This window comes from Bidens hawaiensis, unplaced genomic scaffold (assembly GCF_021521415.1).
Source record: "Bidens hawaiensis isolate Kalapana, Puna unplaced genomic scaffold, B.hawaiensis_p1.1 tig00005567_1, whole genome shotgun sequence".
NCBI lineage: Eukaryota > Viridiplantae > Streptophyta > Magnoliopsida > Asterales > Asteraceae > Bidens > Bidens hawaiensis.
Genome location: NW_027491360.1, coordinates 1,251,681 through 1,268,068, shown reverse-complemented (window position 1 = coordinate 1,268,068; position 16,388 = coordinate 1,251,681). Strand labels below are relative to the sequence as shown.

Genomic DNA, 16,388 nt, shown 5'->3' with positions numbered 1-16,388 from the left:
CCTGATCTTGACTATGATTGAGCTCGGCTTGTTTTGACTTATGAGCGAGTGAGCTCGAAGTAGTCTCATTTCAAGCTCCTTTTCTATAGCTCGAGTTTGGCTCGTCAAATTATTTTTCAAGCACGGTCTCAGCTCATTGATTATTTATTAGTTATATACGTTTATATTAATTTTTTTATAGTTTGAGAAAACAATTAAACATGCCCATTCTTGGCTCGGCCTTGACTGGGATCTTTGATCCGTTTGCCAAAATCAATGTTTTGACCTGTCAACTAAATCAACAAATTTTGATTTGACCCGTATGTGTTTATTTCATGAGTCTAGGATTTTTTTTTTACTAATCTGCAAGTTATTATAGTTAATTTTTACCAGCTTGCTAAAATGTTGGCTCATGGTAAACCCTATCATGGTCCATTAAGACCCAATAAAGTCTATTTGACATTTGCGTAGACGGGTTAACAAATTGTGTATTTTCTCTTAATAACGTGTTCAGGAATCCATATTAACCATGAGTATGTTTTTGTACTCAGATTGATTTAATAGTACATTATTTTGAAATTATTTAAAGTGATACTGTTTATAATAAGACGATATAAACATTTTTATATCTATTGCTTTTCATAATGTTGTTCAAATGTTTCTAGACAAAGATATAACTAGAGAACCCCTTGAAGTCGGGGCTTCATTGGTTGGTTTAGGGGGTACAATTGGCTAAATTGGGGCATGTATTGCAGTAACTTCAAGCCTTACCACTAAACTTGTACCCCTCACATTTTGTGTTGGTTGCGGTTTTCAATCCTTTTAACAAAAGCCACAAGATATGCAAATTGTGGGCTTTCTTTGCCCGTTGGGCTATTGACCCATAACTACAAGAAAAAGAACTCGCTGGAAAATCTCAAAACATTACTGCTGGTAAAGTATCTTGCAAACTCATTTAGTTAAGAATTTGAACCTGACCCATGATCTAACTTACTTGACCTTCTTATATTGCATTATGGATGTCAAGTTATTGATAAAATTCTGATAAGATGTTTTTGTTACAACATACAGAATGTGATTGAGGCTGGATTAATCGCTCTCGTGCTCATCTTTCTATTTCCGATAATGGCTTGAGAACATTCTGAAAGTAGGTGAGGAGGAAAAGCAAGCCAACAACATAGCAACCATTTTATTTTATTTTTGTTTGTATTTATTTAGGAATATATTTTATTGTTTTCTTGTGTTTAATTTCAGTTATATAACTTCTTAACTAAACTTAAGTTATTATTTTATCTTTATTTCTTGTTTTTTTAACCCTTGCATTCCATATGTTTGTATATAATTTGCGTATCAAAATCGTTTCACAGGTTTGTATATTCCCAATGATACCCATTTTGCCCCTAACTTCAACAAGTTGCAACAACATAAGATGTTTACTGATGTTGACCCGAGTTTTGACATTTTGATCAAAAATAGTATATTCAATTTATGGTTTGAAGGCTATAAATATTAATAGGTTGTACACAACGACATTGGTTAAAAGTTAGTTATATGCATGAAATGGTCATACCGAGAGTATAAGTCGTAGGACCATAGATTGATACGAATCACATGTATAGTTTAGTAAATATTAATTGATACAAGGCGTATTTGAAAAAAAAAAAGAAATGTTTTCACTCAATGCTAGTATAAATGTTGCCAAGATAATGTTGTTACATATAGTGAAATTAAGTACCTAAATGTTATTGATACACTAAATGCCACTATAAGTGTGCCAAATTGCACACGCAAAGTGTCATTAAAACTAAAATTTTTAGTAGCACAAATACTAAATGCCACTGAAAGTGTGTGCCAAGCAAACGTGGCATATGCAAAGTGCCATTAAAATCTAAATATTAGTGGCACAAATGCTAAATGCCACTAAAAGTGTGTGTTAAGAAAATGTGGCATATGAAAAGTGTCACTAAAACCTAAAATAGTGGCACAAAAGCTAAATGCCATTAAAAATGTGTGCCACTAAATGGCATTTTTTTTATAGTGTGCCAGCCTCTTCAGATCATACCATGTGTTTCCCTCATGTCAGCTGTCTCAGTCTATTTACCTGCGTGCATACTAAAAGTCAGCTACTCTGAGTGAGTTCTAGTTAATCAGGCAACATACAATACAATCACATACTTACATATATACGAATCCAAAGACACATGTTACATACTTAGCATGTTACCTTTCTTTCATTCGTACATACATACTTTCTTTCGTATTTCATTCTTTTAGTCTGTGCATTTCATACATAACTAACTATTCATTTTAAAGAGCATTTCGCCCTATAACCTTCGCAGATATTATTAGGGTTTGCAACCCTTTAACCTTCGCATATATTTTTAGGGTCTGCAACCCGTTAACCTTCGCGGATATTATTAGGGTCTGCAACCCTTTAACCATACATTCAATCCATCATTTAACCATACATACTTTTTCCTTATATAACATACTTTCGTACGTACGCTTTTCATTACTTACCTTCATACATGCATATTTCATACTAGACATACTACACATTACTTTCCCTAACGATACGTGCAATATCTTAAGATCGTTCACGCACCGACAAGCATTTATTCATAACATTCATACATACTATCACATCAATCATCATAGAATACACTTACCATTTAAGGTAAGTGTATAAACATTCACATCGAGTATGCACACAGCCCCAAAAACATAAAAAGGAAATGGGGCTAGAAACTCACATGTCTCGTGTTTCTTTCTGAGTTAATAGTGATTCCTTTCTTTAGCTGGGATTGGCTAACTGTATATCATTTATATGTGTTAATTTACTAGCCCTAAACTCATTATTTAAGTTTCAGCATAAATGGTTAAGTCTGGTCTATTCTAATGGCCTTGTAAGGCATTGTGTTCATATGCATAGCCTTGTATTCGAATACCTTGTATTCGAATGGACTTATGTTAGGATACAATTTGTATTCGAATAGGATTGGGTATACTTGTCTTCGAATAGACAGGCTTATAATTAGACTTGTATTCAAATTAACACCCTTGTATTCAAATTAACACCCTTGTATTCGAATACCCTTTGTATTCTAATAGGGCTTTATTCGAATAGGACTGGTATTGGAATAGAATTGTGTTCAAGGGAAATGTATTCGAATCGAGATTGTATGCGAATAGGGTTTGTGTTAGAATACAACATGTACTTGAATGGACATGTATTCTCATACAACATGTATTCAAATGAACATGTATTCGAATACAACATGTATTCGAACAGGCTTGCTTATATTCGAATAAACATGTATTTGATTGGACTTGTATTCGAATAAGTGTATTGTATTCGAATAGGTTGTATTCTATTAGGCATGGGTTACATTTTTATTCGAAGGTAACATGTATTCGATTGGAATCTATATTCGAATACATTGTATTCGAATGCTCCTTTATTCATGTTGCATTGTATTCGAATGGAGGAGCTTGCATTCTTTCTCTTCTGTCTTTCCTTCTTTCCTTTCTTTCTCTCCTTTCGAACGTTTGACAAGGTGTGTTTGTACTCAAATATTAGCCACATTCGAACACACCCACGTTGGTCTTGTATTCGAATGGTTTCCCATTCGAATACAACCATTGTAGGTGGTCATCACATTTATTTCCGTTTTTCACCTTACATCAAACACCCATTTGCATAGCTAAGTGCCATATAACCTCCCAAACGTTTTCCTTCCCGTTCTAGGCCAAGATCTAGGTCGTTTATCAATAAAGTTCCAACCTTTATTGATTACAAACTCGTTTTAATTAGATCTAGGGTTTCTAAGAGAATACGTATATACCCGTAAGTTTATTAAATCCAATTTTAACATCAAGTTTACATTTTTATGGCACATCAATACCCGATTTGCTCTAGGGTTTAGTTTTAGGGCAAACCCTTCTTAAAAACATAAGCTTTATGTGTAAAGAACATACCTTTATACGTCGTTAAGCTACGGTTAGCTTTGATAGGCAACAATAGGCTCGTATCTTGCTCGTATAGTCAAGATCTACAAGAATCTAAGCTCGGTTTGATCTTGGATCTTGATCTTGGTCACGACCGAATACCTAGTGAGTGTTTGTGTGTGTTTTTGAGTGTGTAGAGAGGCTAGGAGATAAGAATGAGGGTTTTAGGGTTTTAGGGAGTTTAAGGAGTATTTGTACTCTCTTAAGCCCATGGACCTAAGTCCCATCATCATCCCTTATTACATCTTTCACCAACCAAGTCCATACTCTTTTATTTTATGTAACTTAATTAAATATTAGCACATCTTATTACACCTCGCCTTTACGGTAATCAAACCCATGACGATCTAGACTCAAATCTGGTTCACCACTAGTTTTGGTTGTGTTCCGAAATAGGATCTACAAGCATCTGTGCAACAAGAGGGGTAAAAGATAGCATCTGCTAGAATTTTTTAGACTGCCGTCGTGAACGCCGCTAAGGTTAGATCCAGTTGGGATCTAACAGAATTGTTAGGGCTAGTGGTTATAACATAGTTGGGATCAAATGATTCGAGGTTTGGGGTGTTATAAATTGGTAGTTGAGGACGTCGGTGGTGATTGTACAACCCTCCACCATTCATCTTCGATTGTGGTGGCGAGGACCGAACCAGTGGGTCTGGTGGTTTTGGCAATGGTGGTGTTTGGGGTTGGTGGTGGCTGGTTGGTTCTGGTGGTGGTGGGGTGTGTGTGTGTGAGAGAGAGAGAGAGAGAAAGAAGGGGGTATTATGATGTATAGATTTATTAAAGTTATTTAATTTTTTATTTATTAAAATTAAAATATTTTATAAATATATAGGTAAAATTACTAATTTTCCCTCATGTGCAAGGCACATTACCAGAGTTAACGAGAAAAACTAACTGGGTTATGACCATATGACAAAATGTGTAACATTTGGAAACGTAATGTACAAATTATGTTAATTTTAAAGATAAAGGACAAGCACTGAAATTCGGTACAGACATAAAGGATAATTTATGTAATTCTATCAAAAAAAATGGAAATATGAATAACGAAAATTAAATGAATGTTAGCTTTCTTTGTATAAGTTAATTTTGTTTTTAAACATTTTGATAATTTTTTTTTTATTTTGCATGTTTGGTATTCATTACTTGATTTTGAATGGATTTTATATTATGGGTGATTTGTTTCATTTTTAGTTTTGGTTGCGGTATTACGGTTATGGTTGTTGTATTACGGTTTTGGTATTATAGATAATTGATTGTCGGTACCGTACCATTACCGATACCTAGTTTAGTGGAGAATTTTTTTAAAAAGAACAAAGGGGTACCAAAGCAAGTACCGTACCCAAGGTACATGTACCCGTACCCCTACCCGTACCATATAATTCGGGTACGGGTATGGGTACCAAGATTTACTTTTTTTAGGTACGGGTGCTTTCGGGTACGGGTACGGTAACTCATCCCTAGTGTAATGCTAACTAAGCACATAGTGGTGTTTTGTAACAGTTAGGCAAGTATATTTTCGATTTGGATTTTGAAGTGCCACGAGTCATTTATTTTTGAAGCACCACGAGATTTTACACGCAACTTCCACTCTCATATATAAGATTTCATTGTTTTCAGTGGGACTTTTTTGTTCGATTTTGAGTTATCTGATTGTTATTAGTAGGACTTAGTCAAAAATCAGAAACATGGAGCCAAACACGAAGCTGGTTGACACCAGACAGTATCTAACCTTATTTTATGTTTTTTGCATTTTTGCATTACTAATACTTAATATTTTTAAGTATATATATTATTTATTAATTAATACTTATAAATTTAGAACCAAAAATCCAAATGAAACAATTATATTTAAACTATAAAATTGTCGTCAACTCTTATTTTTATCTTTTAAACTTTAATATAAAATGCATACCAAAACTTTTATATGGAGTATATATATTACTAGACGAGTGCCCGCGCGATGCAGCGGGTGTTTGAACCTGTTAATCACGTAACAAATATAAGTGTCTATGGTTCGGATCAAATACAGTAACGTGCTAAACGTGAGAATCAAATACAGTAATTATATATACAAATAGATAAATTATGTAATTACATCATAGAGTAATTATCATAGAGTAATTACATAAGTACCATATTTGTATATATAATTACTCTACTTGATTCTCATGTTTAGCACGTTAATTTCATTTGTACGTTAATCTTCCCCTATATTATATATGTTATAAAACTAGCAAGGTTACCCGCGCGTTGCAGCAGTGTTATATGTGTTTGGTTATTGAAATTATTTTTATTTATATGTGTTTGGTTATTGAAATTATTTTTATTTGTTGATAGTTATGTATTTCATTAAAATCAAATAGCATGTTGTAGGTAATAATATTATATCTTACACACACAATTACATTTGAATATAACTATGAATATGAATTAATTTTATTTTTTACCCTAATAGATTGGTTCATCATCAATTTATGTTTCAAAAAAACAAACAAACATCAAGTGCTAATACATATAATCATAAACAAAAATAAAACCATGTTATGATTAATATTTATTTATAAAGAAATACATTATAATTACTACTTTAACCATGATGTCATGATGTCTGTCATGGCAAACGGAAATTTGTCCAATATGTTTTGATTATCATCTATATGTTAAATCTAATTATAACATGAATATAGTAAAATCTAATTTCCGTACGTTACGGCTGTGTTATTTGTGTTTGGTTACAAACAACATATTTATTTGATGATACTTAGTTATTACATTAAATCAAATCAAGTAGCATGATATATACGGTAACATTTATAATATTACAACCAGTTGTTACATATGAATAGTTGTCAGTAAATTATGCTTGAAAGTATCATTAAAAATGTAGGCAAACAACATTCATTTGTTAAGTTCTAGAGTATCCAAAATTAATACAAATACATAAACTGATACGCTATAAAAATCATTTATGACATAAAATATATAATCTAATGTAACAATGAATTAAACTCCAAGGAATTTAAAAAGTAAATAAATAAAAATAGATTGTTACTTGCAATAAAACGAATGATGATAGTGGGCGTTTATTATATATAATTATTCTTATAAATAAATCGTCTTCTTCATTCTACTTTTTAACCTAATATAATAATAATAATAATAATAATAATAATAATAAACTGAAAGTTATCATCTACATATTTATCTTTAACGGTTCTGTTCCTTCTTCTTCTTCTATTATGTCGGGTTCAAATCTCATGAGATAGATGTCATGCTGGCAAAATCTGGCGATGAGCACCGGGGGACGGTGAAATTGGAATTTGTAGTGATGAAAATGGAGGGATGTGATGTGTATTTATAGGTCGAGATTATGGTGGTTGGTAATGGCAGTTAAAGAGAGAAAAGACATGACGATTGAAATAATAGATAATGTAACCGTTTGAAAAATAGAAAAAAACGTAAACATTAAAATGAAAGGGTTGGTTATATATTTATTAGAAAGTGGCGGCCGTTTAATATTATTATAGCATATAGATTATGAAAGAATGGTTTGTTAATATGGCCGTTGTATATAGCATCACGACGTTATTTGAACAAAACAGAACAAGCACGTTCCATTTCAATAGTAGTATAATAATAGCAAAACTCCCAAATCATCAAGAATTGAGCACCAGTATAAGCAAGTTGAATAAACTAATACCGTTTTAAGTTTCAGTTATTACCAACATCTCTTGTCACCTTTCAGCATGAGAAAAAAAGAAAGCGAATATAAAATCGAAGCAGCTTCCAAAATATGTTCTCTTTACTTTTCCTTCAAACACGCTCGTCAGGGCTACCGGGCAGCATGTCATAACCTTCATGTTGTTCCTTGACAGGCGTCTTCTCAACAGGAATGCACTTCAAGACGGCCGCAATTGGCATGCTCACCAATCCAATCACAATGCTTAACGACCATAGTTGCCAGTCTAGGGGCACAGTGCTTGCAAAAGTGCCAAGAAACTCAACTATGATTACTTGAAACACAACCGTTGCAACCATGACACCCATGAAGATCCAGCTGCTGAACATGCCACGAAATATGTTTATCTTGTCAATGTCACGGCTGTTTATTTCATTAAAAACCTGCAAAAACAGATACATGTTTACTATAACATTCGAGTATGTAGGATGTAAAAGGAACAAACATTTACGAAAGAGCCATGTTCGTGTTCATTCGTTTAGCTTTAACCGAAAAAACAATCGAAAACGAACATTTAAATGAACAGGGTTTTTTTGTTCATGTCAGTTCATTACAAAATTAGTGTTATATGTGTTCGTTTATTTATATTTGTTAAGAGTATAAATTAACGTAAATGAATGAACATAATGGAACATAGATGAATGAAAATAAGTGAGCGAACACCAACTAAAGTAAACATGAAAATCTATTTTTTGGGCCTAAAAGTCTAATAAAACTATACTAAGTTGCAATAACCTAAAATATTTAAATGATTATATAGATGAAGGAACTTTAACAAACGTATACTAATGAACATAAACGAACGGACATAAACACTTACACAAACATAAATGAACAAGCGAGCCATGTGTTCATGTTCACTAATTTAACTAAATGAAAAAAATTGGTTGTTCATGTTAAATAAACGAACTTCCCACATTCGTTACAGACCTACATGTATGTGAAAATGACCAAAAGAAATGATTAGAAGTTGTGTAACGAACCTGACAGAACACAAAAGTGTTGAATATGAAAGTATTCAGGATTGCGGTCGCATTCTCCCCATGTAACTTCAAAATCGGCTTCCCAGCAAAATTAAGAACAAACAGGACTGCCATTTGATAGATACTTTGACCAATGATGTTCCGCCACATCGTCTTGGTAATGAAACTGTCGGTCCGCTTAACCGGAGGCCGTTTCATCAAACCATCATGTGGTGGTTCAGTAGCCAATGCTAGTGCACCCAGAGTGTCCATGATCAGGTTGACCCACAGCAGTTGCACAGCCGTAAGCGGGGCCGACCCTGCAGTTTTAAAATAATGAAGTCAACATTTTGTGAAAATTTTCCCATAAGTATACTGTTAACACCCAGACCACAGTCAACACACCTGTTATGCATGCAGAAACAAAGTTGATCATAAGAGCTACAATATTAACAGTCAACTGAAACTGCACAAACTTTTGGATATTAATATAGACTGCGCGTCCCCACTTGGCGACTTTTACAATGGTCGCGAAATCATCATCCATCACAATAACATCAGCTTGTTCTTTTGCAACCTGCAATTATAGCACACGATATATATTTTAAGATTCAGGGTAAAATACAAAAAATGTCCCCTATACAAACCTCGGTTCCTGCTATCCCCATGGCAAATCCAATATCTGATTCGTGCAAAGCCGGGGCATCATTTGTGCCATCACCTGTAACTGCAACAACTTCCGACATGCCTCTTAGATGCTTTACGAGATCATACTTATCTGTTGGTGATGATCTAGCCATTACCTGTAACATGGAAAAGCAATTACTTATGACAGGTTGTGTTTTGTCTCAAACGTGTCAAATTAAAAGCTTTAGCAAATCCACTTCAACCCATACTTAAAATTGGCATGTTCTACTCATTATTTGGTTTGAAACCGAAATCAGAACTAGACCAAAACCAAAAAACACCTATTAACCAATTATCCATAACAGTTTTTAAAAGAAAATGTACTTCACAAGTTTTTTCTTAACTGTAAGTTTCAAAATCTCTTAACTCCAATTTTTTTATACTAATATAATTAATATTTGTTATCATAATTCATCAAATTTTGTTATTAGATTCAGTCTTATGCTACAACCAAATGAACCAAAAACCAAACTGATGAACACCCGTGGTTTCTACCCAAACCCGCTCATCTTTCTTCTATACTCTCTTTACATGCAGAATAAAGGAGTTGTAACGCAATACCCGAATGCTAGGAGCGATTACATTCAGTTCTTCAGCAGTTTTGGTTCTAAATTCCGGGCCTTCAATGGCTAAACCATCTCCGGTAAGTATACCACATTCCTTTGCAATAGCTTTAGCCGTGTTTATATTATCACCAGTAACCATACGAACTGTTATACCCGCAGCCAAACAAGTCTCAACCGCCTCCTTAACCCCAGGTCTAAGTGGATCCTTAATACCCACAACTGCAATCAACGTATACCCACTTTCAGGTATGTCTTTTCCGCCATCAAAACCGCCTTCAAAATCCATATAAGCCAAACAAAGAGTCCTCAAAGCATCCCTTGCAAAGTACTCAATCACATTATTAACAACTTCCGTTTTCTCTTTCGTTAACGGTACTGTTTCTCCACTTTCATCAATAACCTTGTCACATAATCCCAACACGATTTCAGATGCACCTTTGCAAAATGCGCGTGTTTGACCGTCTGGTAAAGCCACAACTACCGACATTTTCTTCTTGGCGGAATTAAACGGCTCCATTTTTATTATTTCAATCTCATTACGTATCGCATCGAAATCACCACCCGTATCCAACCCATATTGTAATATTGCTGACTCTGTAGGAGTACCTAAAATGCTAGTTTTTCCATCTTTGTCCTTGACAACCTCGGAACCCGTGCATTCGAATATACCTTGTAACAGAACCGTTGACACGCGCTCTGACAATTTGGATGATATAACATGACCTGCACTATCTCGAACGTCTTTTGTTTCACCCGATACCCATATTTTAACGACAACCATATGGTTCGTGGTTAAAGTCCCGGTTTTATCGGTGCATATGCAAGTTGATGAACCCATTGTTTCGCAAGCCGAAAGGTGTCTAACAAGTGCTTTATCGTTCATCAACTTCTTCATTGCAAACGCAAGACTTAATGTAACCGCCAATGGTAATCCTTCAGGGACTGCAACTACTATAATAGTTACCGCGGTTGCAAAATAATCCAACATATTTAGAGCATCAGTTGATGACCAGCTAGAAAACTCGTTACGCATTGCTTTTTCAACAAGAAACCTCACGACCAACACGAGAAAGGTCAACACTGCAAACAACAACCCAATTTTACCGATGATGGTAGCAACACCATTTAGTTTGACTTGTAACGGAGTCTCGTCTTCGCCTTCTTCACTTAACGTTTCCATTAACCGTCCCCACTCGGTTTTCATCCCAACAGCTGTAACGAGCATTTTAGCCGACCCGTCTTGCACTTTAGTACCAGCAAGTAGGAACGGTTTATTCTCGTCAATATGAACATAATCGCTTTCACCCGTTAAGCTCGATTCGTCAATCAACAAGTTGTATCCGGATATAAATATCCCATCAGCCGGTACTTGATCACCGATCGAAAGGTGCACAATATCTCCAACAACCAAGTCATAAATCGATACTTTTTTTCTACACGCATCTCTCGTTACATGTGATGAAATTTTCTTCTTCTCTTTATCAAGATCTCTAAACTGTAACGATTGTTTGTAGTCACTCACAGCAGTAACAGTGACTACTAATAATATACTTAGTAAAATACCCAGCCCGTCATATAGCCCATCGGGCCAGCCCTCGGTTGCTAGGCCAACACCGATTGAAACAATGGCGCAAACGATAAGGATGATGAGTGTCAGGTCATGAAGCGCGTCCCATACGAACATTAAAAAGCTCTTGGAAGGTTTTTCTGTGTATTTGTTGATGCCATAAGTTTCTTGTCTGGTGGATATTTCACTTGATTTGACTCCTTCATTAATCGACACATTTAGTGCTTGTGCTATTCCATCAGGCCCGTTAAGGGCCCGCAAGGTTTTCATGTCGTAGCTGCGAACCATTGATGCAAGTTTATCTGGGTTTTTGCTGAATTCTGAGATGTTTACATCACTTGGTTGGTGATGTTCACGAGCATTTCGATGCTGAATACCAGCTGTTGATATAGGATTTAAGCAAGATTACTGATTGATACATGAATGAAAAATGTATGTAGATGTTTAAGGATTAAATTAGTCTGTTGTTTAAAACAACGTACCGTCCATAAATCGCAATGCTGCCCTCATGGCAATAAAAGTAACACGAAGATCTTCCTGCCAAAGGTAAAAACGACGAAGTGATCAGAATATAGCCCGACCCCATACTTTGTCAATTCCTAACAAAACTACATAATCAAGTGTTCTGTTAGCATTAATAGTCTCATTTAAAGGTCTAAGATAAACTATTTTTGAAGTATGTGAGCATATGAGCAGTTGATCAACCTTTGATGCTATATAGTATTCATGCATATTCTTTTCATTGTTAACAAGTGAATTAATTTCTTGTTAAGACATTAGATAATTATTATTATCACTATTATTGGTTTAAAGCGACAAAAAAGCTAGTTTTAATCAATAACTATCAAAGCATCATCAGTTTAGGACTAAATGAATGATTCACATAAGAGGTCCCCGCATTATCTTTGATATTAAAATTATCTGATCATCTAAAACCAGCATATACAAACTATATACAGCGACATGTTTAATACAAACCAATTCTATGTTGAAAACTACTAAAACCGCATAATACACTTGTTAGAAAAATTAAAGGTAAACCGTTACATAATTGTCACAAACTATCACGGTTAAAGTAAAAGGTACAAGTGTCTATGCGGTTCTTATAGTTCTTACTTAGAATTAATTATGTATCAAACATATTATATGTATATATAGTATATGGGTATATATATTACCATAACTTCTTTGTGGTAAAGATAAAGTAGGAGGAAAAACCAAAACAAAACCCGAAACCATGGAGGAAGTAACACCAAACATATAATGTTCTATGAATAAATAGTGACACTAGACGATGTATATTCGTTTAAGAAAAAATAATTATTTAGTACTGCCATGCCGTACTAATAGGACAATTAGTGGGGCCCATCTTTGGGTGGGATGAAAGTTCGAAGAAATTTCCTTGTTATCCAGATATATGTCTGCATCTAAAACCGTGTTCAAAAAATCTAGGCAAAATTGTTAAAATACCCTTTGAAGTTTGTAGCTATACTCATACTAACCCTTCAATTTTATCTTTTAATAGTTAAAGCTACTTTTGAGAGTTGGGATGGGACCATGGTATCACGTTCACTTTACTTTTAAATTTTGACATATACCAGTCATAGGAAGTTGTAACATATCGGATCACCTTTAGCACCTCTCGCTCATTGGTTCACACATACCAACTTGTTGTGAAACTTATGAGTGGGAAAAAGCGTCGTACAAGGTCGAAACAAATTCAGATAATGAACTGATAACTTTAAAAACAAGTTCACTTGATCCAACTCTACCGATTAAGACATATTTAGTTTACTGTTCACACGCTATATTTGTTATTATAGCGGATAGTTGTCTAGTTTGGACTAAGAAGTAACATATTTTAATTCAACTTATAATTTTAGTAGATTGAAATGAATTTAGCAAGCAAACAAAATTATCTAAATCAACCACATTTCTTAAAAAATAATATAAAATATAGCTATCATAGATGTTTAGGCATTTAGACAAATCTCTTCGGTAAGATTGTCTAAATAAAAGTCATCAAGTGTACCAACATAATAATCAAAACTTAAAACAGCCCATAAAACACATATTGTATTGTGTGAAGGGGTTGATTTGTCAATTACCGAAAAGATGAAGGTTGACCCTTTCGACAAATACAAGGGTCGACACCTTTCTATTTCTGGAAGATTGCGAGGTGTGGCCTGTTGCACGTACTGGACGGCGTATAAATGTATTATATCTATATATGCTAGACTGGACACCACCTACAAATGGACTGTTTTGGCTTAACCTTTGAAAGAACCAAACCTAAATGTTAATAGACTAGTTCTTTTTTAACGATTTAAATAAAACAACTTTTTAGTTACCCACCGGATTGAAACCTCACCATATTAAAAAAGATTAAGTTTTATCTAACACTTTGATACTACTAGGTCAAAGGTGTTTCAATAAACACGTCTTATAGACATTTTACATCTAGATCAACATTAATTGACCTTAAATTTAGAATTTATGTATACATTCATTCCCTCGTAAACAACGACTAACACCGTTCCCTACAAAAGTCTTGGTCTCTAATCACTTTACCCTACAAACCTAAGTAGTCATGACGACGTGATGGAGAAGAATGAGTGGAGAAAAACTATCCGTCACAATAATGTTAATGAATGTATATGTAAATTGCGTGGTAGTTGCAAAGACGATGGGGTGATTGTAACTGTAACGATAAAAAGAGATGTAGATTTTATGTTTATATTTAAAATGCATAAAGTCATACGGTAAAATATATAAAGGTTTAGTATAAATTTGAGTATGTTGTTAACATATTTCTATTTACGTTCGATATAAGCTTTATTATGGTTGGAAAGTAGATTTTTAAGTTGTAACTTACGACAAAAAATGTATTATTTGAACGCTAACTAAAGCAATATATGAAATAGTGCATATAGTTGCATAATCACGACTGAAATAATCTCAACCCCTAAAACAAGCATAAGTGCGGGTGCTCTATCGTTAATGTTATTTTGAGAAACTATTATTTTTATTAACAAAGTCGATTATAATATAACAAGCTCATGTCATAAAATAAAGCGTAGTGTGCTTTTTCTTGTTTAAAACTATATTATTTATAGAAATCGGGAACAAGGGTGGTGCCGCCCATTACCTTCCTCTCGGGGTTTGCGCGTTGAGGAGTGCATATTTTCAATTCAATTTTTAAAATTTGATGCTTTGAATAGCAACGTGGGATTCATAAAATTGTATATAGAAAACTATATTTTATTTGTATTTATATTTTTACTCTTTAAAATAAAAAATATATGTATATTCAATCCCATGACTTTATTAGACAAAAGGTTGGATAAATAAAATATAAAAAACATATATACTTGTTGGCAAAAGTGTTGGGAAGTTCCGGATCGTAGTCGATTAAACTAAGTATTCAACGAATCTTTATTAAGACAAAAGAATATTAATAAAACTGAAGGTAACAAGGCAACCTCGGTTCTCACGATGATGAGGAAATACCAATGCGAATGCGAGTGTGTATGTCCTTAAGTCGTTAACCGTATAAACGTGGTGCTCATCTAGTGTACCTCAAGTTCTATCAATTTTATATCATAATATCATTTTAACTTTTAAGTTTTAACTATCTTAAAACACCTTAATTACATACAACACTCCTCTCAACTACGGAATGCTGGTTTTATTGTGTTATGAAATGTACAGTTGGAAAAAAAAATGTAAAACTGCTATCCACAAAACGGTCCAAAAATTAGAACCGATAGTTTTAAAAATATTAAAAATCGCTGAACCGGAAAAAGTTGTTTTAAGCTATATTTGATGGCAAAATATTTGTGTCGTAAAAATGAGTTGCTACAATGATTTCAGTCATATCTAATTCTAATCAATATTACTAAGATTCAAGCCGAATATATTGAATTGAAAGTTGAAACAAAATCCTCGTCTTTATCAACACAATAAATTCCACCTAAAGTTAGCAACAAATTTTATTATCTTCATCATATTTTTGACTTTAGCATATATTAAAGTAATGAACGAATTAAAGCAAAAAAATTAACCTAAACCGAAAATGCAAAAAAAATAACCGAGAGTAAAATCAAAATCCGTTATGTTAATTACTATTATTATTATTCTAAAAACTTAAAAGATATTGCTCAGAATTAGGTAATTAATGGCTGACAGTACATATTCGAAACCGTCGTGTTCCATGTTCATCCAAATAAGTAAAATATTAAGCAATAACAGTACGAATCAAAGTGAAGTGAAGGAATATTCTTCGCACCTTGATTTTGGAAAGCCGGTTCTGGTTAACAGACCGGTTGTCGAGGTCAGCAACATGACGGAATCTCCGGCGGTGGTTTTTGACGAGGGAGACGGCGTTACGCCACTTCTTCAAAGCTGCTTCCGACGGATGCTTCGCCGGAACGTCAAAGTCCTTCAGCAGGTCATCCATTTTTCTTTTCTTTTCTTTCTCGCGGGAGGTGTGCTTTGCAAAACTTGTTCCATTTTTATAGTCACATGACTGTTAAAAGGTAGAAAATTGGGCCTAGTGAAAGTGTGAAATAAGTTTGGTGTGGTACAATGTTGGGCCCACGTGGTTGGTTTTTTATTTCTTTTTATTTTCTCGATATACCTTGTTCTGATGCAAATTACATTTTTTGAAAGAAAATAGTGTAGCAAACAGCCCTTTATAGTTAATTTATTTAAATATTTTTTTAACCTTCATTCCACCCTCCACCATCGGTTGGGAACCCATAACAGGTGAGATAACTCTTCGATTCAATCTGAAACCCTTATTTTTTTTTTGTTACATATGAAACTTGAACCTACAATTTATATATGTGTGGACTCTCAGATGGCAAAAAGTG

General features: G+C 34.0%; 1 protein-coding gene across 2 annotated transcripts; it reads right to left on the bottom strand.

Moving 5' to 3' along the window:
* Positions 1-7,591: 7,591 nt before the first annotated feature.
* LOC143630139 (calcium-transporting ATPase 4, plasma membrane-type-like) lies at positions 7,592-16,129 on the bottom strand. Of its 2 annotated transcripts, none has more exons than XM_077099224.1 (7): positions 15,803-16,129; positions 11,997-12,051; positions 9,943-11,894; positions 9,342-9,497; positions 9,100-9,271; positions 8,716-9,014; positions 7,592-8,115 (listed from the first exon to the last, which is right to left on the bottom strand). In XM_077099224.1, the coding sequence occupies exons 1-7, from the start codon at positions 15,971-15,973 to the stop codon at positions 7,807-7,809; spliced, it is 3,114 nt and encodes a 1,037-aa protein (XP_076955339.1). In that variant the 5' UTR covers positions 15,974-16,129; the 3' UTR covers positions 7,592-7,806. The 2 variants fall into 2 exon arrangements, with proteins under 2 accessions (XP_076955339.1, XP_076955340.1); XM_077099225.1 differs by lacking the exon at positions 15,803-16,129 and adding an exon at positions 12,693-12,949.
* Positions 16,130-16,388: the final 259 nt, after the last annotated feature.

Coding starts and splice junctions, on each gene's coding strand:
- LOC143630139 (XM_077099224.1), bottom strand. CDS start 15,973: ATGGATGACCTGCTGAAGGACTTTGACGTTCCGGCGAAGCATCCGTCG. Junction 9,498..9,942: donor TAATCGCTCCTAGCATTCGG/GTATTGCGTTAC, acceptor TCCATGTTACAG/GTAATGGCTAGATCATCACC. Junction 9,272..9,341: donor TGGGGATAGCAGGAACCGAG/GTTTGTATAGGG, acceptor CTATAATTGCAG/GTTGCAAAAGAACAAGCTGA.